At 44.4% G+C, this 26,587-nt stretch overlaps 1 protein-coding gene across 2 annotated transcripts in view; it reads left to right on the top strand.

Moving 5' to 3' along the window:
- LOC146058827 (uncharacterized) overlaps positions 1-24,696 on the top strand; it is a 59,228-nt gene extending 34,532 nt beyond the window's left edge. For both annotated transcript variants that reach the window (XM_083171049.1, XM_083171048.1), the window contains 2 exons: positions 20,781-20,871; positions 24,465-24,696. In XM_083171049.1, coding sequence (XP_083027175.1) covers positions 20,781-20,788 — 8 coding nt within the window. In that variant the 3' untranslated portion in view covers positions 20,789-20,871; positions 24,465-24,696. The remainder of the gene's footprint in view (positions 1-20,780; positions 20,872-24,464) is intronic.
- Positions 24,697-26,587: the final 1,891 nt, after the last annotated feature.

The raw sequence follows: 26,587 nt of genomic DNA, 5'->3' as shown, positions 1-26,587 counted from the left end.
GTCTCATTGGGTCCAGGTGAAGGTCCTCTAGGGCTGTCCTCTTGGACGTAGTCACCCTCAGCGTGTTCCACCTCCTCCCGACTTGACTCCTCCAAGCTCATGAGTGCTGTCCTCATTATGCTTACAGTTGCTTTTAAAGGGACATCCACACCCTTTTCCGGACACACGATCTCGAGATCGTCTTTTGACATAATGCTTAAGTCCGCCATCTTGCACGTTCGCCTTGCTGCAGTTACTCCTCCCTGAGTAACTCAGCTTCTCCAATCGGGTGACCGAAAAGTTGACTGGGATATCCCACCGCTTGCCACCAATTTCTGTGACTGGATGCCTGCCCTACGCTCTGGTTATGCCCTACGGGATCACAGATGGCAGTTTCTAGTCTCACGGAACCTGGCCAATAAGGGGATTCCCTGTTAATGTCAGCATAGGCGGATTACCCATGGAGCGACACGGGGCTGTCACCCCTGGGCCCCCACACATTCTAAGACCCTCACCCCCGCCACCCCACTGCTGGGGCAGTGGCAGGTGGGTGGCAGGCAGCGGGATGGGCAGCGGGTGGGTGCCAGTGTGTCCCTGCGGTGTATGTGAGCCGAGGTCCGCCGGGGGGTCCCTGCGGTGGATGGGAACTAGTAGTTCCCATCTGCTGCAGGGACCCCACTGCTGACCTCACATCCGCCGCAGGTACCCAGCGCAGCACCGATCCCCGTAAGGTACCATCCGGGGGGACGGGGGGTCTGTGTGTGTGTGTGGACTGTGCCATGCCAGGCCGGGGGGGGAGTGTGTGTGTGTGTGTGGGTGGTGGTGGTGGTGTGTGTGTGTGGGGGGGGGCACAAACTGTGTTGCCCAGGGCCCCCACAAACGTTAATCTGGCCCTGAATGTCAGTAACTGCCTTTTACTGTCTACACCCACTATGCAGTGGGTGGGGATATCTATGCCACCACCAGACTCCTACCATGTGGTGGCTGGAACCACAGATACCTCCTCAGGCCCAACCGCTGGCACCTGTATACTACCTGCTAGGTTTTATGCATCGGCACGCTGCTGACACACTCCCGACTGGCGTATGTTAGTTCCCCACTGGCATCTGCTTCAGTAGATGGCAGAGCGGAGCTTGGAGACGCTGGATGCTTTACCCAGTACAGCCGGAGAATGGAACTATGTTTTGACGTATTCCTGTTAGTCGCAAGATGAAAACGGTCATCTTTAGGCAAAGGATGTTTATTTTGCTCAAAGATCTGAAACGTTCTCTTCTCCAATCTCTAGGAGGGTCAGCATACAGATGTTACAGCTTCAGATACAGGCAGATGTACAAATACCAGAGCTCACAGACCCTTTTTACATAGGCAGAAAACACACTGGCATGGTCAGATCCTCCCTCTATACCTTTAGGATTTGCATATCAATCAGACCATATTACTTGCAACGCATAACTAAATCAAGATTACACACCAAAAGGATAAATCCAATTTCCTTGGAATATTTCACTTCCAGGAACTGTGGAGATCATTTGATTGTCTCCTGGACATGTTTACATAAAGAAACACAAAAGTCTGTGCATTACCAACACTTTGCACACAGGAAGGCAAATACCCAGCCCACTACCGGCTGTGCAGTCGTCACTCACAGACATTCAGGAGGAAACGACAAAATTAGCATCTAATTTCCTCATCACAGCGATTCCTTCCAGCCGTCATTACAAAATGCATTTTACAATTAAAATACATCTGTGGTACACTTCTTATATAATAACAGATTTTATACATTTTATACATACTCTGTGCTTCAACTCACTGCAGCGCTGCAGCAAGGGTCCTGTCCCAGCACAGTGCTGCTCATATAGTTGAAAACACATTTTAAACATGTCAAGTGCCCTTGTCCAAAATGGCGCCGCGGCACAGAGGGTTAACCCTTTCAGTGCCAATGCAGCCATTACCCACATGTGCCGGGGTCTCCGGCCACATTGCCACTTTGCACGTATTTGGTGGCCATAAATATGGCCACCAAATACAAATACGAATGAATATGACATCAGAAAATATGAATCATGTGAATAAGGCAGATTAGCGAATTTGCCCTATTAATTCACGATTCATATTTTCCATGAAATACGACCGATGCCGGTTGTATACATTCGTATCCGGGATCGGCCATATTTCGGCATGACAGTAAAATTCCCTCTACAGTATGTCTTTTTTCATGGCAACTGAAACTTCATAGATGTAGCATTAAACAATATCCTGTGAGAACTAGAGATGTGCGGGCTCGGATTTCAGAGATCCGAGCCCCCACGGACGTCATCATTCCGAGCCCGATTCCGAGCAGCGCTCGGAGATTCCCGCCTGACTCGGTCCGTCTGCGTGATTAGAACGTCATCTCCCGGCGTCGGATTTCGCGAGGCTTTATAAGCGGCTGCCGCGCCCGCCATCTTCACTCCAGTCAAGTAGTGGGTTGGGAGAGGGTGTGTTGGTGCTGCTGCTGTGGCTTAAACTTGAGCTTGACCTTGAGCTTTTGCAATCGCTGGTGCTGTCTCTCAGTGCTGCTGTGTAGTAGTCTAACTGTGTACTTGTAGTACTACTGTCTCCTCTGTGCGGTCTACCTCTGGTGTGCTGTGCTGCCTGTAATTTTTATTTGCTGGGGCTGTCTCCCTCAGTGCTGCTGTGTACTCTGTTCTCAGCTTAGGACAACAGTCTAACTGTGTACTTGTAGTACTACTGTCTCCTCTGTGCGGTCTACCTCTGGTGAGCTGTGCTGTAATTAATTATTTTATTTGCTAGGGCTGTCTCCCTCAGTGCTGCTGTGTACTATGTTCTCCTCTGCTTAGGAGAACAGTCTAACTGTGTACCTGCCTGTAGTACTACTGTCTCCTCTGTGCTGGGGCATACCTCTGGTGCTGTGCTGTGCCATTTATTATATATATTAATAATTACCGTATTTATCGGCGTATAACACGCACAGGCGTATAACACGCACCTTCATTTTAAAAGGGAAATCTCAGGAAAAAAAGTTAAATTTCTAAATAAAAACTTTGAAGCAAATTAAGGGTAACTCAGAAATATATACCGGTAAATATGTATACAGATAAAGCAGAAGCCAGAGAAATTCACTCATCATTTCCCCCCCCCCCCCCGCCCCCCCAGCCCCCCCAGCCCCCCCAGCCCCCAGGTTTATTACAGTGTTATTACAGTGTTTATTAGCATACAGCATTTATTAACATACTGGATTTTAATAGATACTAGCAGGGCAGCACAGTTATCCTTCTCCTCCTCCAGGCTACAGCCAGCGCTTGGGAAGGCTGATGACGCTGCTGTAGCCAGGGAGGAAGGAGTCACTGTGCAGGGAGGAGCTTTAAGCGTGCTGCTGCTGCTCACCGTCGGGTCCTCGCAGCAGCAGCACGAGAACACGCGCTTAGTAGGCGCCGTGGATGACTGGATGACTGCGCGCATAACAGCACTGGCATTACAGGTACCGTCGGGTGAAATTACCGCCGTATAGCACGCATATCGGCGTATAACACGCACCCATCTTTTCCCCCTGTTTCTAAGGGGGAAAAAAGTGCGTGTTATACGCCGATAAATACGGTAATTAATTAATTATATTAAATAAATATATATAGTCCACTGGTGCTGCACTGCTGCCTGCACTGAATCTGCCAGTCTGGTGGTCTGTGGTCTGGGGCTCACTGGCTAATAAATAATTAAATACTGCCTGCCTAATAAATAATTAAATACGTCTGTATATCTCTACCTTTGTGGTCTGGGGCTCACTGGCTATACTGCCGTATGTACCGTCTGGTCTGGGGCTCACTGGCTAATAAATAATTAAATACTGCCGTATATCTCTACCTTTGTGGTCCTGGGCTCATTGGCTATACTGCCGTATGTACCGTCTGGTCTGGGGCTCACTGGCTAATAAATAATTAAATACTGCCGTATATCTCTACCTTTGTGGTCTGGGGCTCACTGGCTATACTGCCTTATGTACCGTCTGGTCTGGGGCTCACTGGCTAATAAATAATTAAATACTGCCGTATATCTCTACCTTTGTGGTCTGGGGCTCACTGGCTATATTGCCGTATGTACCGTCTGGTCTGGGGCTCACTGGCTAATAAATAATTAAATACTGCCGTATATCTCTACCTTTGTGGTCTGGGGCTCATTGGCTATACTGCCGTATGTACCGTCTGTTCTGGGGCTCACTGGCTAATAAATAATTAAATACTGCCGTATATCTCTACCTTTGTGGTCTGGGGCTCACTGGCTATACTGCCGTATGTACCGTCTGGTCTGGGGCTCACTGGCTAATAAATAATTAAATACTGCCGTATATCTCTACCTTTGTGGTCTGGGGCTCACTGGCTATATTGCCGTATGTACCGTCTGGTCTGGGGCTCACTGGCTAATAAATAATTAAATACTGCCTGCCTAATAAATAATTAAATACTGCCGTATATCTCTACCTTTGTGGTCTGGGGCTCACTGGCTATACTGCCGTATGTATCGTCTGGTCTGGGGCTCACTGGCTAATAAATAATTAAATACTGCCGTATATCTCTACCTTTGTGGTCTGTGGCTCACTGGCTATACTGCCGTATGTACCGTCTGGTCTGGGGCTCACTGGCTAATAAATAATTAAATACTGCCGTATATCTCTACCTTTGTGGTCTGGGGCTCACTGGCTATACTGCCGTATGTACCGTCTGGTCTGGGGCTCACTGGCTAATAAATAATTAAATACTGCCGTATATCTCTACCTTTGTGGTCTGGGGCTCACTGGCTATATTGCCGTATGTACCGTCTGGTCTGGGGCTCACTGGCTAATAAATAATTAAATACTGCCGTATATCTCTACCTTTGTGGTCTGGGGCTCACTGCCTAATACTGCCGTACCTGTCTGGTCTGGGGCTCTCTGCCTAATACTGCCGTACCTGTGTGGTCTGTGGCTCACTGCCCAATACTGCTGTATCTACCCTCTGGTCTGGGGCTCACTGCCTAAATATTGCCGTATATCATTATCTACCTGTCTGGTCTGGGGCTCTCTGCCTAATACTGCTGTACCTGTCTGGTGTGTGGCTCACTGCCTAATACTGCTGTATCTGTATAACTGCCTGCTGGTGCATACTCACTGACATATATAATTGCACTCCAGTGGCGCTGTTCTGTGACATAACTCCACAATAATAATGGAGATCCAAAATATGGAGGTTAACAAACAAAGGAAAGATGAAGATGCACTTACTCATAGTTCTGAAGCTGCTGCCACTAGTCATGACATAGACGATGAAATGCCAACAACGTCGTCTGCCACGGCCGATGCCCAGTGTGAAAGCAGAGGGCATGTACAATTGAAACCAAACTTCCGTAAAAGGAATAAAAATATGAAATGTAAATCGTTGGAAGAGAAACTTAAACTTGGCAATATGCCATTTACGACACGGAGTGGCAAGGAACGGCTAAGGCCATGGCCTAACTTCATGACTAGTAGTGCAGCTTCAGATGACGAGGAAAGTCCTCCTCCTCCTCTCTCCCCGCCCAATAGGAAATCAAAGAGAGTTAGGCTGACACCGACTCAAAAAAGTCTGAAAAAATTTCAGAAAAAAAAACAGAAAAAAATTCAGAAAATAAATCTGGAAAAAACTCATCCTTTTAAAGACCTATCCCAAATCCCCACGGAGAGTCCGAGGGTGGCGGTGGTTGTGATGCCGGACCTTCCCATCACTGTACGTGAAGAGGTGGCTCCTTCCACCATTTGCAGTACGCCCTCTGCATATGCTGGAAGGATCACCCACAGTCTAGTTCCAGATTTTATTAGTGAAGGTGATGTTGTACACCAGGAGGAGGATATTGATGTAGCTGGCACTGAGGAGGAAGTTGTCGAGGAGGATGGAGACTTGGTTTGCTTAAATGACGCACCAGGGGGGAATGAGGCACCTGTGGGGGAAAAAGTTGTTGTCTATGGGATGAAAAAGCCCATCGTCATGCCTGGACAAAGGACCAATAAATCCACCTCTGCGGTCTGGAATTTTTTTTATCCGCATCCGGACAACAAAAGTATTGCCATTTGTAGCTTATGTAAAACTCCAATAAGCAGGGGTAAGGACCTTGCCCACCTAGGGACAACCTCCCTTCAACGTCACCTAAAGACGCGTCATGGTTCAGTGTTTAATCTAGAAAGTGCGGCTAGCAGTCCAGCGACACCTAAATCACTTGGTCCTCCTTTTGTAGCCAAATGCCTGAAAAGCACACCACCAACTCCCTCCTCGACAAATTCCTCCTCGATCCGGATAGGGGGGAGTCCTGCAGTCCATCTCACCTGCATGAATGACTCCATAGATTCCTCCGGAGGATCCTGCAGCACTACGCCTACTACTACTACTACTGCCGCTGCTGCTGCTGCTGCTGCTCCTGGAAGTCAGTCATCATCCCAGAGGGGAAGTCAGTCATCATCCCAGAGGGGAAGTCGTAAGACCGCTACGTCTTTCACTAAGCAATTGACCGTCCAACAGTCATTTTCCATGAGGATGAAATACGACAGCAGTCATCCTATGGCAAAGCGGATAACTGCGGCCTTGACAGCTATGTTGGTGTTAGACGTGCGTCCGGTGTCCGCCATCAATGGAGTGGGATTTAAACGGTTGATGCAGGTATTGTGTCCCCGGTACCAAATCCCGTCTAGATTCCACTTCACTAGGCAGGCGATACCCGCGATGTACAGGGAGGTAAAAAAAAGTGTCCTCAGTGCCCTGAAAAATGCGGCTGTACCCACTGTACACTTAACTACAGACATGTGGACAAGTGGATCAGGGCAAACTAAGGACTATATGACTGTGACAGCCCACTGGGTAGATGCATCGCCTTCCGCAGCAGCAGCAGCAGCATCTCCTGCATGCCAGCTCCTTCTTAGGCAGGCTACGCTGTGTATCACCGGTTTCAAGAAGAGGCACAACGCCGACAACCTCTTAGAGAAACTGAGGGAAATCATCTCCCTGTGGCTTACCCCCCTTAGACTCTCCTGGGGATTTGTGGTGTCGGACAACGCCAGTAACATTGTGCGGGCATTAAACATGGGCAATTTCCAGCACGTACCATGTTTTGCCCACACAATAAATTTGGTGGTGCAGCATTTCATATAAAATGAAAGGAGTGTGCAGGAGATGCTTGCGGTGGCACGCAAAATTTGCGGACACTTTCGGCATTCTGCCACAGCCTGCCGAAGGCTGGAGCGGGAGCAAAAACTCTGCAACCTGCCCTGCCATCAGCTGAAACAAGAGGTGGTGACGCGCTGGAACTCCACCCTCTATATGCTGCAGAGGATGGAGGAGCAGCAAAAGGCCATTCAAGCCTACACAGCCACCTACGACATAGGCAGAGGAGCGGGGCTGCACCTGACTCAAGCGCAGTGGAGGCTGATTTCCGTGTTGTGCAAGGTTCTCCAGCCGTTTGAAGTAGCCACACGTGAAGTCAGTTCCGACACTGCCTGCATTAGTCAGGTGATTCCCCTGATCAGGCTGTTACAAAAGCAGCTGGAGAAAGTGAAGGAGGAGCTAAAGCGGAGCGATTCCGCAAAGCATGTCGCTATTGTGGATGAAGCCCTCCATACGCTTTGCTAGGATACGAGGGTGGTCAGTCTGTTAAAGTCAGAGGAATACATTTTGGCCACAGTGCTCGATCCTCGGTTTAAAGCGTATGTTGTGTCTTTGTTTCCGGCAGACACAAGTCTACAAAGGTGCAAAGACCTGCTGGTCAGGAGATTGTCATCTGAAGGGGACCGTGACACGGCCCCAGCTCCTCCTTCATTTTCTCCCACACCTGTGCCTGTGAGGAAACAGCTGCGATTTCCCACACAACCCGCTGGCGGGGATGCAGGGCAGGCAGGAGGGAGTTTGGACATCTGGTCCGGACTCAAGGACCTGCCAACGATTGCTGACATGTCTACTGTCGGTGCATTGGATGCTGTCAACATAGAAAAAATGGTGGATGATTACTTTGGTGACAGCATCCAAGTAGACATGTCAGACAGTCCTTACCTGTACTGGCAGGAAAAAAAGGCAGTTTGGAAACCCCTGTACAAACTGGCTCTATTTTACCTGAGTTGTCCCCCCTCAAGTGTGTACTCCGAAAGAGTATTCAGTGCAGCGGGGAACCTGGTCAGTGAGCGGCGAAGGAGGTTGCTCCTGAAAAATGTTGAGAAAATGATGTTTATAAAAATGAATTATCACTTATTCAATGAAGACCAGGAATTGCCTCCAGAGATTATAACTGGACCTGTGATTGTGGAGTCCAGCGGGGACGAATTGATAATCTCTGAGAATGAGGAAGTACACACTGAAGGGGGCGAGGAATCAGAGGAGGAGGAGGAGGAGGAGGATGATGATGATGAGTGACGATGACATCTTGTTACTGTAGAGCCAGTTTATACAGGGAGATATTATGAATTGGTTTATTTTTTGTGGGGGCTCAAACAAACCAATCATTTCAGCCACAGTTTTGTAGGCCCTGTCGCTGAAATGTTTGGTTTGTTAAAGTGTGCATGTCCTATTTTCGCAACATAAGGATGGGTGGGAGGGCCCAAGGACAATTCCATCTTGCATCACCATTCATTATTCCTACTGCTGAGAGTCATTCATATGTGGGACTTGTCTTTTCAATGCATACAACTGTTTGCATTCCACTTGATTGCTGCACCTTCATGGGTGAGAATGTGATCTTTCTGACCTGGGGGAGTCAGGACTGGGGCAGGAAGGCCCAATTACACTTCTTTTTTTGGGCGGCTAAACTTTTTTTTACCTATCTGGTCTGGTGCCCACTGCTGAGACTCATTTTTAATGAGGGACTTGTCTTGAAATGCATATAACTCTTTGCATTCCACTGATTGCTGCACCTTCATGGGTGAGAATGTGATCTCCCTGACCTGGGGGAGTCAGGGCTGGGGCAGGAAGGCTCAATTACACTTCTTTTTTTGGGCGGCTAAACTTTTTTTTACCTGTCTGGTCTGGTGCCCACTGCTGAGACTCATTTTTAATGAGGGACTTGTCTTGAAATGCATATAATTCTTTGCATTCCACTGATTGCTGCACCTTCATGGGTGAGAATGTGATCTCCCTGACCTGGGGGACTCAGGGCTGGGGCAGGAAGGCTCAATTACATTTCTTTTTTTGGGCGGCTAAAAATTTTTGTGGGCGCTGCAATTACACTTCTTTGTGGGCGGCTGCAATTACACTTCTTTGGGGGCGGCTGCAATTACACTTCTTTGGGGGCGGCTAAACTTTTTTGAGGGCGGCTGCAAATACACTTCTTTGTGGGCGGCTGCAATTACACTTCTTTGGGGGCGGCTGCAATTACACTTCTTTGGGGGCGGCTAAACTTTTTTGAGGGCGGCTGCAATTACACTTCTTTGTGGGCGGCTGCAATTACACTTCTTTGGGGGCGGCTGCAATTACACTTCTTTGAGGGCGGCTAAACTTTTTTGAGGGCGGCTGCAATTACACTTCTTTTTGGGCGGCTGCAATTACACTTCTTTGGGGGCGGCTGCAATTACACTTCTTTGGGGGCACAGGGGCACTCCAGGGGCACAGGGGGTATCCTGTAGTGGGCTGCCACACATTTTTTTAAATATGGCTATCCACAGATTGTTCAGCCTTCCATTTGAGATTGGGATCTTTTATCACAGAGACCAACTGCACATCAGGGTCAGGATCAGCCAGGTTGTTAAACGGGGTTTCGACCATGAATCAATCACATCATAAAATTAATTAATAATCAATCAATCATAACCAGAATCAAGCCAGATAGGGGTCTTGTTAAATATTAAACTGACCAAAACAGATACACACACAACTAGTACTGCCTTATCTACCTGTCTGGTCTGGTGCCCACTGCTGAGAGGCAAATAAACTTCTTTGGGGGCGACTGCAATTACACTTCTTTGGGGGCACAGGGGCACTCTAGGGGCACAGGGGGTATCCTGTAGTGGGCTGCCACACATTTTTTTAAATATGGCTATCCACAGATTGTTCAGCCTGCCATTTGAGATTGGGATCTTTTATCACAGAGACTAACTGCACATCAGTGTCAGGATCAGCCAGGTTGTTAAACGGGGTTTCGACCATGAATCACATCATAAAATTAATTAATAATCAATCAATCATAACCAGAATCAAGCCAGATAGGGGTCTTGTTAAATATTAAACTGACCAAAACAGATACACACACAACTAGTACTGCCTCATCTACCTGTCTGGTCTGGTGCCCACTGCTGAGAGGCAATTAAACTTCTTTGGGGGCCGCTGCAATTACACTTCTTTGGGGGCACAGGGGCACTCTAGGGGCACAGGGGGTATCCTGTAGTGGGCTGCCACACATTTTTTTAAATATGGCTATCCACAGATTGTTCAGCCTGCCATTTGAGATTGGGATCTTTTATCACAGAGACTAACTGCACATCAGGGTCAGGATCAGCCAGGTTGTTAAACGGGGTTTCGACCATGAATCACATCATAAAATTAAATAATAATCAATCAATCAATCATAACCAGAATCAAGCCAGATAGGGGTCTTGTTAAATATTAAACTGACCAAAACAGATACACACACAACTAGTACTGCCTCATCTACCTGTCTGGTCTGGTGCCCACTGCTGAGAGGCAATTAAACTTCTTTGGGGGCGGCTGCAATTACACTTCTTTGGGGGCACAGGGGCACTCCAGGGGCACAGGGGGTATCCTGTAGTGGGCTGCCACACATTTTTTTAAATATGGCTATCCACAGATTGTTCAGCCTGCAATTTGAGATTGGGATCTTTTATCACAGAGACTAACTGCACATCAGTGTCAGGATCAGCCAGGTTGTTAAACGGGGTTTCGACCATGAATCACATCATAAAATTAATTAATAATCAATCAATCAATCATAACCAGAATCAAGCCAGAGAGGGGTCTTGTTAAATATTAAACTGACCAAAACAGATACACACACAACTAGTACTGCCTCATCTACCTGTCTGGTCTGGTGCCCACTGCTGAGAGGCAATTAAACTTCTTTGGGGGCCGCTGCAATTACACTTCTTTGGGGGGCACAGGGGCACTCCAGGGGCACAGGGGGTATCCTGTAGTGGGCTGCCACACATTTTTTTAAATATGGCTATCCACAGATTGTTCAGCCTGCCATTTGAGATTGGGATCTTTTATCACAGAGACCAACTGCACATCAGGGTCAGGATCAGCCAGGTTGTTAAACGGGGTTTCGACCATGAATCAATCACATCATAAAATTAATTAATAATCAATCAATCATAACCAGAATCAAGCCAGATAGGGGTCTTGTTAAATATTAAACTGACCAAAACAGATACACACACAACTAGTACTGCCTCATCTACCTGTCTGGTCTGGTGCCCACTGCTGAGAGTCATTCGTATGAGGGACTTGTCTTTTAAATGCATACAACTTTTTGCATTCCACTTGATTGCTGCACCAATCGCCCACTGCTGGTTGCAGCTCTCACCCTGCATTAATTTGGGAGTCTGCCACTGCAGTCTTTTTTTTTTGGAGCCTTGAAACTTTTAGGGATGCTGTACTAGCCGACACCTTTAGGTGGACTCTGGTCTGTCTTGTATCCAGCACAGTGGTCTCGTGTGCAAGAGATTGTTCTCTGTCCTCTTTTGGATTTGTGTCACCATCACCATCTTAATGGGTGAGAATGTGATCTCCCTGACCTGGGGAGTCAGGGCTGGGGCAGGAAGGCTGCAATTACACTTCTTTTTGGGTGGCTAAACTTTTTTGTGGGGGCTGCAATGAAACTTCTTTTTGTGCGGCTGCAATTAAACTTCTTTGGGGGCGGCTAAACTTTTTTGAGGGCGGCTGCAATTAAACTCCTTTGGGGACGGCTGCAATTACACTTCTTTTTGGGCGGCTGCAATTAAACTTCTTTGGAGGCTTCTAAACTTTTTTGTGGGCGGCTGCAATTACACTTCTTTGTGGGCGGCTGCAATTACACTTCTTTTTGGGCGGCTGCAATTAAACTTCTTTGGGGGTGGCTGCAATTACACTTCTTTGGGGGTGGCTGCAATGAAACTTCTTTTTGGGCGGATAAACTTTTTTGTGGGCGACTGCAATTAAACTTCTTTGTGGGCGGCTGCAATTACACTTCTTTTTGGCCGGCTGCAATTAAACTTCTTTGGGGGCGCCTGCAATTACACTTCTTTTTGGGCGGCTGCAATTACACTTCTTTTTGGGAGGCTAAATTTTTTTTTACCTGTCTGGTCTGGTGCCCACTGCTGAGAGTCATTTGTATGAGGGACTTGTCTTTGAAATGCATATAACTCTTTGCATTCCACTGATTGCTGCACCAATCGCCCACTGCTCCTCGGCTGCACTGTGTAAACAGTGCACAATCAAGCCAGATAGGGGTCTTGGTGCTTGTTTTGAGGTTGTAGCAGGGGAGTGCAGCTACGAGTCGTAACACCTTGAGAGAAGATCAGTACTTCTCTACCGGCAAAGGACATCCTCCTCGACAGAGCGCACAGCTTCACGAGGGACGCATGTGAAGCAGTGAGCAAAGGGAACACCCGCCTAGTGAGCCAGATCACCTGAATCCACCCTAGCGATCAATAGAGTTACAGAAGTCGCAGCCAGATAGCCCTCTTCCAGCTGCCACCTAGTCATTGATTAGCCCCCTCCACTCCACCCATTAGGCAATGATTGACGAGACGAATGGTAATAATAAATAATAAATGAATAATATTACTAATCACAAAATAAAAAATCAGATGAAATTAATTATAAATAATCATAATCACAATCAAGACAGATAGGGGTCTTATGAAATATTAAACTGACCAAAACAGATACACACTCTGCACCGAGCAGGTGATCACTGACATGCCAGGTGCAACGGTCTTTAGCACCCTGAATGCCAAGTGTGGGTTTTGGCAGATCCCTCTGGACAGAGCCTCTTCCATGCTTACTGCCTTCATGACCCCTATTGGGTGCTACGTCTTCCTACGCATGCCCTATGGCATCACCACGGGCAGCAAAGTTTTCCAGCGCTGCATGGAGCAACAGTTCGCTGGCTCTCCCTTTGACATCATCGCTGTCAGCATCCTCCTTATCTGCACAGCCAGGTCCATCAGTTACTGCCACTGCTGCAACCAATGCTAGTGATGGTTACGCATGCCCTATGGCATCACCACGGGCAGCAAAGTTTTCCAGCGCTGCATGGAGCAACAGTTCGCTGGCTTTCCATTTGACATCATCGCTGTCAGCATCCTCCTTATCTGCACAGCCGGGTCCATCAGTTACTGCCACTGCTGCAACCAATGCTAGTGATGGTTTACATTACATTACATCTTCCATCTGCCACCTTAAAATTGATTAGCCCACTCCCCTACACCCATTAGGCAATGATTTAAGAGATGACTGGTAATAATAAATGAATAATAATCACAAAATTAAACAATCAGATTACATTATCACACAATCAAGCCAGATAGGGGTCTTGTTGGATGTTAAAGTGATCAAAACAGTTACACACTTGCAGACAAACTCTGTGCTGCACAAAATGCCCACCGCTCCTTGGCTGCACATGGTAAACAGTGCATGATCAAGCCAGATAGGTATCTTTTATGGGCCTATTTTTTTAAACTGCCATCATGTCTGCCGCTGCAGTGCCAATCTTACATGAGCCACGTGTTTGTGCCGCACACTTGTGTGGCTTAGCATAGTTATCCAGCTACCTCAGTGCAAACTTTGGCAATAAAAACAATATTGTGAGGTGTGAGGTGTTCAGAATACACTGGAAATGAGTGTAAATGAATGTTATTGAGGTCAATATAGCGTAGGAGCAAAAAAAAAAAAAAACAAATTCTGCAATTTTAGCTGTTTTTAGGCTTTTTTAACAAAAAAATCAGAACCCAAAACCCAAATAAATCCAAACACAAAACACTTAGGAGGTGTTTTGCCAAAACCCATTAGAACCCAAAACCTCAAGGTAATCAGAACCCAAAACCCAAAACCCGAAAAGTGGCCGGTGCACATCTTTAGTGAGAACCGGATGGGGCTCAGGTTCTCACCATGACTTTAATCACAAGCTTATGTTACAGTGTTGGTGTCACACCAGCTGCTTGTGATGTGTATGCCATGTTTATCTCAAATAGCTAAAGGTAGAATAACTCTCTGCTCTACAATATAAGAAGCTGAAATGATGGATATTGGTCACTCTTGGAAATAAAGCTTGTGCTAACTTCAACAAGGACAAGTGAGTATGGCTCATGTTCTTACTGAACTTTGTTTTTCATATTCTGGGAAATCATTTATTCTTCTATAATTATTTTATTTTACAGTATAGACTACTTTATTGATTTAAGTAATAGTATAATGCAGTAATAATGCAGAAATTAAATAATATATAATCATTTCTAATCAAAGGGTTATGGTATAACATATCGACGGTGTCTAGACCAACCATGTTATGGTTGACCATGCTTAGTAGAACTGTCTAGTTAGATACCTAAAGGTAGTCGACAGCGTCTAGATCGACAGTTCGTGAACGTTAGATGCAAGTGTTTGGTCTACAGGAAATATATTGACAGTCACAAGATCGAGATGAGTTTTTAATTTTTTTTGGGTGGCTATGTTGACAGACCAAGTGTCTGTTGATCACGTTCCATTCGACCTAACGCTTGTGTCTAAATTTCATTACTGTCAATCTAGACCCTTTCGACTATCTTTAGGCATCTAACTAGATGCATTAGACAAAATGTGGTCGGCCATAACGGAATGGGATCATTTGGTCTACAGCAAGTTGGTCGACAATCATTAGGTTGACACCATGAGGTTGACATGGGGATAGGTGGACATGGGTCAATGTTGACACGGTTCCTGGTCGACAAGTCATTAGGTTGACGCAAGCATTAGGTTGACATGGTCTAGGTAGACAGTCAAAAGGTCGACATGGGGTTTTTGACTGTCGACCTAGACCATGTCAACCTAATGCTTGTGTCGACTTAATGACCTGTTGACCTAAAGCCATGTCGACCTAGAACCATGTCAACCTTGACCCATGTCAATCTAGCACCCTGTCGACCTATCCCCATGTCGACCTAATGGTGCCAACCTAATGATTGTTGACCAACTTGCTGTAGACCAAATGTCCATATCCCACCATAACATGGTCAATCTAGACACCGTCGATCTGTTGACCTGATACAAAACAAAGTATGCTGGCAATATAAAATACAATTCACTTGAATATTATGTTTAAATGTTTTCATAATAATCACCAGAGTCCAAATACGTTTCACAGATATAAATAAATACAGTACTTCAATAGAAACAAGTGTCTGTGGCACTAGGGAATAGCTTAGTGTGTACTGGGCTGTGTAACTTCTGCAGCAACCATGCTGGAGGGTTGCCAACCTCCACAAATTACCACAAAAAGACAAATAGCATGGGGCGCTCAAGTAACACACTATATTAATCAATAAAATGTATTGAGTACACAGACAAGACAATATATTAATACACATAAAATATGAAAATGAAAAATAAATAAAAATAAAAAGTATAGATAAATAAACTGAACAATGAACTATAAAAATAGATCTTAATAATAAGGGCATGTTGCTATACATAGGAATTCAGTACAATCACCGTGTCCGGGTTTTAGTAATTAGTCCATTGGAAAATTGTTGAAATTGGGCTATAAGGAATTCCTTAGGGGATCTGCTCAGTGCTGATATAATGTTTGGCTTTAAAATAACAAGCGCATCCAGCGCTTAACAGTTACAACCAGTGTGCCCAGCAAGCTGCTGTGGATAATGTCAATAATGCAGTAGGGTGGTATACAGTATTACCGGTACTTGAGGGTCACCAATCAGCTAGATGATCACCGTTATGTTGGAGGGCCTTGGAAAGAACCCTTACAGACAGGGGCTCACGCCGCTCTCGTTGTAGTAGGTGCGGCTGCAGCTTGACGCTGCACTTGTCTCATAGACTGCTCCCTGGCTTTGGCATCTGAGATGCCTGGCTTCAATATGTCCTGTCTGCTAGATGCTGTTTCTTTCACCGGACCCTTGCGGTGTGGCAGCACAATGGTGTGCTCTGCCACAGCTCCAAGCGTGCCTTGATGTTAGCTAATCACAGGGGTCACTTGCGGTGCTGGATTAATGGGTGGTTAGCTTCCAGATGTCAGACTCCTAGGAAAACGCGTTTCTCCTCTCACAGGGCAGCTTTCTCAATTCCAGAGTAGGAGTCTGGTCATTTGGCAGGCATTAAACACTTGTCTTCTCAGTTAGATCAGGTGTTGTTTTTTTATGCAATCTGTTTTTATTGAATAAAGTCACAAACCATCATTACAATGAGACAGTACAGTGTAATAGTTGAACAAAAAAAAGTTAATTACCCAAGTGGTATGTCGTTTTTATCTATAGAAACGTGATGCAATTGTATGTAATTATATTCATCAGATAGAACATGAGCATTGTATAATTATCCCTCTTACAAAACGAATGCACATTGCCTGCAAAGAGAAAGAACCATCTGATGAGATTGCAGTAAAGAGGAAATCAAAGAAAAGAAAGTAAAGAGGGGGGGGGGGGGGAGGGATAGGGTTGGTGGGGAAGGGTAATGCCTTAAGACCATTATAACTCCTGAACCTGTTCTGACGAAACATAGCGGTAATAATCTGAGGATTCTTTAAAAGTGAGCCAATTGAGCCACGAAGTGTTAAAGGTCTGTGCGGAATATTTCAAAAAGGACGTTAGATCCTACATAGACATGTAAAGGTCCAATCTACGAAACCAGTGTGAGAGGGGAGGGGGTGCCACAGATCTCCAATCACAGGGAATAACTGCCCTGGCAGCATTCAACAAATGCCTAAGTAGAGAATTCTTAAATCGGGAGATGGGCATATCCATAAGACCAATCAACCAAAATTTCCAAATCCCTATACCAGCGGGATACTATTTTATACTGGGTTTCCAGTGTCTGAATTGATGAGGAAGAAGACAAATTTAAATATTTGGTTCCATTGGTCCTCCGAGAGGTCTCGACCCAACTCCTTATGCCAAGCCTCAGTGAAGGCATGTGTCAGGTTTGGGAGGTTACTCAGACATACTTGGTAAAATTTAGAAATCAAGTGCTTAGGAAGCTCGTGGGAGAGAAATAATGACTCAAAATGGGTTGGTTCCCAGCCTTGACCTCGTTTAGGGAGAGAAGAAACATAATGTCTGGTTTGATGATAGAACCAAAAAAGACCCATCTGAAGGCCAATATCTCTGTGTAAGTCTGCAAAGGAACGTAAGCCCGATTTATCCACCAGTTGAGCCAGGTAAGACACATCCACTGAGTAAAGACTGCAAAGGTTTCGCAAGTGAAACCCTGGGAGAAATTCAGGATTGTTGATTATAGGATTAAGAATTGTCACACCTGGGTCAAAAAACTGTAGATGTCTGTGCTTGTTCCAACACTGAAGTGTTGGTGTCAGGGTCGGGTGCCGTACCATAGGGGTCTTCTTAAGCCATGGAATGACACGGGGGGGGGGGGCGGGTGCACCCACCAAGTGACATTCAATAGCTGGCCACTGTTTGGATTGCACCGGTCTGGACATTTCTACTATTCTAGTAATATGAACAGAGTGGTAATAGCTAAGGAAATGGAGAAGTTGTAGGCCACCTCTTTCCCGGCTTTGAATAAGAGCTTGTGGGAAACCCTGGGTCTACGATTTTCCCAGACAAATTTATCTACTGTACTTTGTAGTTCCTTAAAAAAAGGATGAGGGTATTGTAATTGGGAGGGTTTGGAGTAAGTACAGTATCTTAGGGAGGACATTTATCTTTATTGTGTTGATTCTACCCAACCATGACAATTTGAGAACAGACCATTTTGCAATAGAAGCTTTGAGGCTGGCAAGTGCAGGCACAAAGTTAAGCTAAAAAAGATTTGCATTATCTCTGGACAGGAAGACCCCCAAATATTTAATATGGGTTGGGTGCCAGTGGAAAGGAAAGGCCTTTTTTAAGTCCTTCAACTAAGTTTTCTGGAGCAGATATATTTAGGGCTGTAGATTTAGTGTAATTAATTTTGAAGTTAGATAGGTGCTCAAATTTCTCGAAATTCCAACATCAACAATGGAAGGGATGTAGAAGGGCTAGAGATAGATGCCAAGAGGTCATCTGCATATAGAGCTGAATCCCTCAAATTCCACCTGCCCGCACCGCCATCTTCACTCCAGTCTAGGAGCAGGGTGGGATAGGGTGCGCTGCTGTGTACTGTCTCTGCTGGGGCCTCGTGTGCTGCTGTGTACTGTGTCTCTCTTCTCTGCTCAGTGCAAAGATGACTGCTGTGTACTGTCTCTCCTCCTTTTTGCTGGGGCCTGCCTCTGCTGTATAGTTTACTGGTGAATTTTCCTGCTAGTGGAGGCATGCGAGTGTATGTGTTCTCATACACATCCCCTCACATGGTAAAGATTGGATTAGGCATTAGTGGGGCAAGTATTCAGCCGTGTGGCGGTTGGCATCTCAAGCACTTGGTAAGCTACGATGTTTGCAGCTTACCGAACCAACCTGAATTAGGGACTGTGTGCACTGGGACGTAACTGCACTAGTTTCTAATCCTCCGGAATAACTCCTATAGCTAGTGACTGCTTGAATAATTCAGTTATAGGTGTTACAAGTGCCCCTTTCAGCTTTATTAGTGTCCTCTGCACTAAGGGCCTGATTCTTGTTGGCTCGCAAAGAAGTGTTAGTTTACTGCTTTGCAAGCCTTGTAATGCTGCCGGGGTGTGTGAATGCCAACCGACAATACACTTCAAATGTCTCCGCAGCATTGCAAATGGATGTTTTGCAAAAATGACCATTTGCAGGCTTGCGTGCTGGCCAAATTCTTTCAATGTTTGCTGACCATCGAATGATTTCTATTGTGTCCAATAATCTAAGTTAGTCTCTGGTGATTTAGATTAGCGGCTACCTGCTCCACGAACAAGGCGGGCAGCTGATAACTGGTGATGTTAGCTGCCTGCCCCTGGAAGGCAGGTGGCCAACCCTCTTTGCAAGGGGATGCCCAGCTTTTTCCTGGGAACACCCAGCATTTTGGTGGGTACGCTCAGGAAACACAGGGCATTCATATGCGAATGCCCCCTTCATGCCTCCTAAATGCCCCCCTTTGCAAATCCCATGAAGACTATGCAAGTCTTTGGAGGCGCCTGAATAGAAGCCCTGCACATGAACATAATCAAATATGCGCAGAGCTTCACCATCGAAATCCCTGTGCGAACGCATGGGTGAGTTTGCTAATCAGAATCACCCCCTAAATGTACTTGTATTTAACTATTTTTTTTTCTTTTAAGTGAATACTGAGAAAAAATAATTATTAACATGATGTACAGTACAGTTGCCTAATCTCCTATGACCAGTCTCATTCTTTATTTTAATTATTATTAACAAAGCATCTGCTTTCTCCTTTCACTTGTAGAACTGCCATTTTGTGGCCCTCTTTACCTTCTGACTTTCTCCTGACCTTGTGCCTGTTCACGTCTAATTACCTTTTTAGCTTTTCTCCACTTGACAATATAATGCTTTTTGTCAATATTGTTTTGTCTTCTTTTGCTTCCTAAAATATGTTTCCAAACCTTAAAAAAATACATTTTAAGACATTTTGCCACTTACAGTGCATGCACCAAGCACTGGAATGTGGTAAATTCTGAGGATTGCATTGAATGGACAATTTATGGTGTAAAGCTGGCCATACATCTAGTTTTCGATTGTCAGATTGGCCTGGTTGGAACCAAATCCTGGCAATGGATGAGAGCAAATGACAGTTGACCATTTGCTTTGAAATGCTGGAAAACTGACAAAAACTGTCATTCAGATATTACCAGGTTTTTGTTCCAACCAGCCCGATCTGACAATCGATCTGTAGATGTATGGCCACCTTTAAGGGCCCCATACATCAGCAATTAATTGTGACAATTTTCAGATATGGAGATGATTGCCACAATTTATTTTAGATGTGTGGGCTCCCCCTTTTGGCAATCCCAATCAAAATCGCTAATCGATTGCTTAATCAGATTTTTAAACATGCTTAAAAATCTGGTATTATCTGCGGATCTTTTTTATATGTGTGGGCAGCCGCATTCCCAATTCGTCTTCTTCATCTATTTACATTATGAACAGCTGAAATGACAATCGATTGGGCAATTTCCAGATATGAAGATGCAATCTTTAGATGGAAAAATCTGCCGATCACTGAAATAAATCTGTAATGTGTGGGCAAAGTCAGATAGATTGTAAAATCCATTTATCTGGCCCAAAAATCCCTGGATCTGGAAATCCATTAATTGTGATTGCTGATGCATGGGGCCCATTACTCAGTAGGAAGCATAAGGGCTTTTATCAGATTTTCTCTATTAGAGGGATCCAACCTGGATCGTTCCCAGCCCTGCTGGCAGCACATGGCACTCGACGCATTTGCAAGTAAGACTCCAGGACTTAAACCCGGAAGTCTTATAATCACAAGTCGCTCTTAACGCAAGAGATGTCTTTGATTTAGTTCATGCATACAGTGTTAGTAAATGCTGTGCAGAGGGTGGCAGGATGTATCACAAGCAAATTGTTTACTGCATCTCGCCCAGTGTATGTAAGGTTTGGTTTCTAGTAGTATTTTCTACATTTAAACCCAAAATGAAACGTCCACAAAGGAGTATTCTATCATTAAATTCATGATAAAATAAATTGTTAAGTATGTCAGCATACAAATAGTAACTGCAATGTACTTTATGTTCTTGAACAGATTCTTAGACTCTCAAGATGATGCCAAAATTGATAATACTGGTGACAGCTGTGGCGCTTGTCTGCCTTGTACAACTTGGGAAAGCAGAAAAGTAAGTCATCCAAATTACATTTCACATTTCATATTTATTTAATTATTTATTTATATATTTGTTTATAAAAATTTAATTTATTTTCATTTAAACTCAGATCATTTTGTGGATATCATGCTACTACTTATTACACAACTGTAGTAATGTTAGCCATAAACAGTATTAGAACTGCTTTTTACCCTATTCCATTGACCATACATAATTTGATTTAGTCCCGGACCACCAACCTGAGACACCCCTGTAAGAGCATTGCAGCACCCCAGGGTGTCTAGGCACACAGTTTGAGATTCACTGCTGTAGGATTTATTTTTGTGGTAGGTGAGGAGTGGACAGGACTGCCTTATGTTACAGAAAAGCAATAAAACACAGTGGTACATTAAAAATTGGCCCCTAACAGGTGCACATTGGCCCCCACAGGAAAACGTAAAAAAACAGTTGCACCCAACATCACATTGGCTACTAACAAGAATAAAAAAAAATTGTCCCAGACAGAAAAAAAAACATTACACACACACACACACACACACACACACACATACTTATATTAAACCAGCTGCTGAGATAATCTCCATATAACACCAGTAACAGCAGGTACACATCACATTACATTGCCTTTAGTCCTGCCATGCTGCTGGATAAAATGTATGCTATACTGGGATAGGGGCTGGCTGGCTGTCAGACCTCTAATATGGACAGTGGGACTCTGGCAGTGCATGGTGGGTCCATACGACATAATTTCCAGCATATACACAGGTCTTCTCTGAGGATGTTTTGCAGAAGCACAGTAATGGAGCTCAGTGCCAGTATATGTGATATTAATACTGGTCTGAGCCGCATTACTGAGCCTTTGTAAAACATTTATATAAAAGACAGCCTCTGTCATTGGATCATGGATAGGACAAATTTTGTAAGTTCCACTTGGGACCCACTGGGTCCTAGGCAGGCACCTAATGGGAAATTTAGGCCTGTTCAGTGTTAGTCAATATGCAAGCTTCCATTCATAATTTGGCTTTAACAGTATACAAGGAATATAATATATGGAGGAAATGTTACTGGAAAAACATAATTATCACTGAGACAATATGTCAGGCAACATTTTAAGTATGGATTAGAATTGGGGGTCCATGCACTCAGATGTCGACATTTACATATGTCCACATGTTTCTTGTGTTGCTATCCAGTGTCAATCATGTGCATGTCTATCTTTTCATGTTGACATAGATATTGTTGACCTAGACATTGTTGTCGTTTTGGGCTACACCTGGGTGAAATGGTTAAAAAAAAAATGGAACATAAATCACCATTAGAATATGTCCCTCAGATTCACAGAGGATGTAATAAGAGGCAATGGGCATGGCTGTGAATTTGAAGTGACTAAAGAAAGACAAAGAACTCATTTTTTGTTCGGGGTGGATATGACTATACCTATGTAACATAGGCCCCTTAACCAACATTAATGTTAATAGCTTTACTGAGGATAAGGACAAAGCAGAACTGATATATACATTTTTCTCATCAGTGTTTAATAGGGAGGAGGCTACAGTGGAACTGTTAGGTACAACAATTGAGACAAGCCAACTTGACCTTAAAATTGAATTCCTCTGCAGATGAGATTAAAAAGAGGCTCAGCAAAATTAAAACAAACAAATTCCCATGTCCGGACGGGGTTCTAATGGAATTAAGGGAGGAATTAGCAAGCCTCTGTATTACATTTTCGTGAAATCATTTAAATCCAGTAAGGTACCTAAGGACTGGAGAATAGCAGAGGTAGTACCATTATTCAAAAAAGGGATGACCCAGCAAATTATAGACATGTGAGCTTAACATCAATAGTGGGCAAACTATTCAAGTGAATATTAAGGGAATATTAAGGGATGGTATCCTAAACCATTTGGAATTGCACAGTATAATCAGTATTACCCAACATGGGTTTGTAAAAAAACGCTTGTGCCAAACATATCTAATTAGCTTCTATGAGAAAGTTAGCAACAATGTAGACAGTGGAAATGCTGTAGACGTGGTCTTCCTGGATTATGCCAAGGCTTTTGACACTGTATAACATAAGAGGCTAATAAATAAATTAGAGGGACTGGGCCTTGGGGAAAAAATTGTAGAGGGGTAGGAAACTGGCTGCTGGATAGTGAACAGAGAGTGGTTGTAAATAGTGGTTTCAGATATGATACCTGTACTAAGTGGAGTGCCACAGGGTTCAGTGCTAGGCCCACTTTTATTTAACATATTCATTAATGATATTAGGGTGGGCATACTCAGTAATGTTTCAATCTTTACTGATGACACAAAACTGAGCAGGGTAATTAGAACAGACATAGATGTATCTATGCTTCAGAGTGATGTAAATAAACTTGATGAGTGGGCAAAAAAGTGGAAAATGAGGTTCAATGTGGATAAATGCAAGGCTATAAATCTCAGAAGACATAACCAGTGTGCTAATTATAACCTAAATGGAGTGGCATTGGGTAAATCAGAATCGGAAAAGCATCTAGGAGTTCAAATAGACAACGAACTGGGGTGCTCAGTGTCACGTAGCTACTAAAACGGCTAAGAGGATACTAGCCTGTATGGTGTCTAGGGATGCAAAGGTAATTATGCCACTTTATAAAGTATTGGTCAGACCACGCCTAGAATATTGAGTACAATTTTGGTCCCCTTACCACAAAAAAGACATGGAACTGGAAAAAGTCCAAAGATGAGCAACAAAGATAATGAAAGGGTTAGATAAATTGAATTATAACGACAGATTGAACAATTTGGGATTGTTTACCCTAGAAAAAAGATGTTTAAGGGGGGACATGCATAACATGTACACATATATCAGGGGCCAATATAATTAACTGTCAGACACCCTCTTTGTTTTGAGGAAGGTCTTTAGGACATGTGGGCATGAGTTTAGACTAGAGGAAAGAAGATTTACAGTCAGGGCAGTAAAATTGTGGAACTCTCTTCCTGGGAAAGTGATGTCAGCAAAGGCAAATATTCTTTTAAAATAATGTTAGCCAATTATCTATAGGGCAAAAACATCATGGGGTACACATAACAATTAAAAGCTGTATATAATTAAATCAGATTTCAGTTATATAAGGGATGAAGTAAATAGATTATGCTCTTTAATAACTAAGGTTGACCTTGATTGACGCAAGTCTTTATTCAGCCTTAACTACTACCTGTATGTAACTATGTAACTATATGTACTGTCGTGCTGTTCTACTAGGATGGCTCACTGCTTATTATCAAATTTGTAACTTTAAAAGGCAAAAGGGGGTATTCAGTGTGTGACACTATTTCCAATATTTGTAAATATTGGTACATACCTATTAGATGCTGCCATTTCCATCCACATTGCAGCCATGCAGATTCTACTTTTTGAAAAATTTGAATCTGCATTGTGAAAAACGGATGCTAGATTGTCAAATCCTGTTCTTGACAATTTGTGACCATTTCCAAAAGTCCGTGGCTGCTCCGACTGTCGGAAAGTTTCAGTTATAACATATAGTGCCTGTTCACTAAATTATGGTTTACATTTTGATTTACTAATATTGTAGTTGCTGACATTACCATTTTTCTTCTTGGTGTAGGGAGGATGAAAGCAACCATGAGACTCAAAAAAGGGAGACACAGCAGGACCTTGCTGCCAATGGAGAAATAAGAGATGAGAGGGGATTAGCTGATTTGTTTAATTATATTAAAAGTAAAATTGGTTAAACAAAATCTCCCATTTTTATTAATGATATACATACATTTGTATATGATTGTTCTATAACATACCAGGAAACATAATTTCTGTCTGATAATTTGATCTATTAAACATGAGCATATCTAACGCAGCATTGTGTGGTTTTCTTTTTTTCTATTTTATTTTATTGTATTGAGGCATCAAAATTCAGCTTTACAGTGAGAATAAAAACAATAAGTCAAATATTAAGTGGGTACATATCTTTTGAAGTTATACGATTTTTACACCGATATCTGTTATTTCATTTGCTGGATGCATACATGCTGGTCATTAGGACCAAGGGAATTCTCTGTAATCCAGTCTGATGTACTGTCATGTACATGTGACTATATCTATCTGTAGATCCTATTTGCGTACTTTGCACATGCCTCCCAACACGACCCTCTCCAGGAGGGACAGAATGCTCTCTTTCTGGACTTCCCTCTTAATTTCTGATTACCATAACCTGTGTTCAAATACCATTCTTAGCAATTGACCTGTTCAAAACAGGTGATGGCAATCGTAAATTAAGATAGAAGTCCAGGAATAGAGCATTCTGTCCCTACTGGAGAGGGTCATGCTGGGAGGTATGTTTTGAGAGACTTTGTGGAAGTGACATAGCAGGAGACAGATCTCTCCTGCTTGCGATATCCCAGTGATCAGGGATGTCGAGAAGGGGGGGCAGTTTAGGGGGGTGAAAACACATGTTAAAGTATAGGGGGAGTGTTATTGTCACCCCCCCAGTAGCAGCACACACGTACAGCATGTGTTGTGCTGACAGCAGGCTCAGCATGAGTGTCTCACTGACAGAGTGAGGTAGGTATATGCTGCAGCTGCTGGGGGGGGGGGGGGACAAAATAACACTCCCCCTATACTTTAAAGTGTGTTTTCACCCCCTAAACATTTTGGGGGCATGGCCTAATAGCGTGAAGGGCTCATGCCTCCCTCAATTAGGCCACACCCAAATTTTGTTACAGGGCCCAGCATACCTCTTGGCTGCCCTGCCATTGATTACCTGCATGAAGCTGTTTCTGTTATGGTTGCTGCCTGGGCGCTGGATGAAACGGTACTTATGTAGTATCTGGGCTGCCGATTTTTTGATTGTATGCCTTAAGTTAAGGCATACAATCAGATGCGATGCGATGCGATATCGCATCGCATCGCATACGACCATGCGATGCGATGCGATGCGATGACCCGATTTTTCCATAGGATTCAATGTTAAAATGGACTGAGTCCATTTTAACATGGAATTCAATGGGAAAAAGGGGTCCTTTTCATACCCCTATCAAGTGGGCATGGAGTTGGATATAAACCTGTGGCAAGCGTAGCGAGCCACCGAGCCCGAAGCGTGGCGAGCGAAGCGTGGCGAGCGAAGCGAGCCCCGCGAGGGGACGGTATTCTGTGTCCCCTCGCGGGGCTCGCTACGCTCACCACGCTTCGGGCTCGGTGGCTCGCTACGCTCGCCACAGGTTTATATCCAACTCCATGCCCACTTGGATAGTAGGGGTATGAAAAGGACCCCTTTTCCCATTGAATTCTATGTTAAAATGGACAGAGTCCATTTTAACATAGAATCCTATGGAAAAATCGGGTCCATCGCATCGCATCGCATCGCATCGCATGCGATATGGTCGGGTGCGATGCGATGCGATGGACCCGATTTCAAAATCGGCAGCCCAGTTACTACATAAGTACCGATGAAACTACTGGAGGCAGGGAGCTGGAGGTCAGGCGTGAGCCCATAGCCGGGACCGCTGGTTAGAATGGCCACAGCGAACCCTACACTGACTACATTGAGTACCCCGGGCAGATGACAAACCTCTGCGGGAACTAGTCTTCACCTGTGGCCGCCGCGTCCGAAGGAGCGAGTTAGGCCTGCTCCAACCTCGATGCAGCTAGGTATTATGGATGGACAAAAGGTGAGAGATCGTCAGGGGTAACTCAAGAGGATATTCTAACTAACGGGCCTAACTGAAAGATGCC

The sequence above is a fragment of the Crinia signifera genome, chromosome 2 (assembly GCF_055691185.1).
Source record: "Crinia signifera chromosome 2, ASM5569118v1, whole genome shotgun sequence".
Taxonomy (NCBI): domain Eukaryota; kingdom Metazoa; phylum Chordata; class Amphibia; order Anura; family Myobatrachidae; genus Crinia; species Crinia signifera.
Note: the sequence above shows the minus strand (reverse complement) of the source record. Positions and strands in the feature narration are given on the sequence as shown.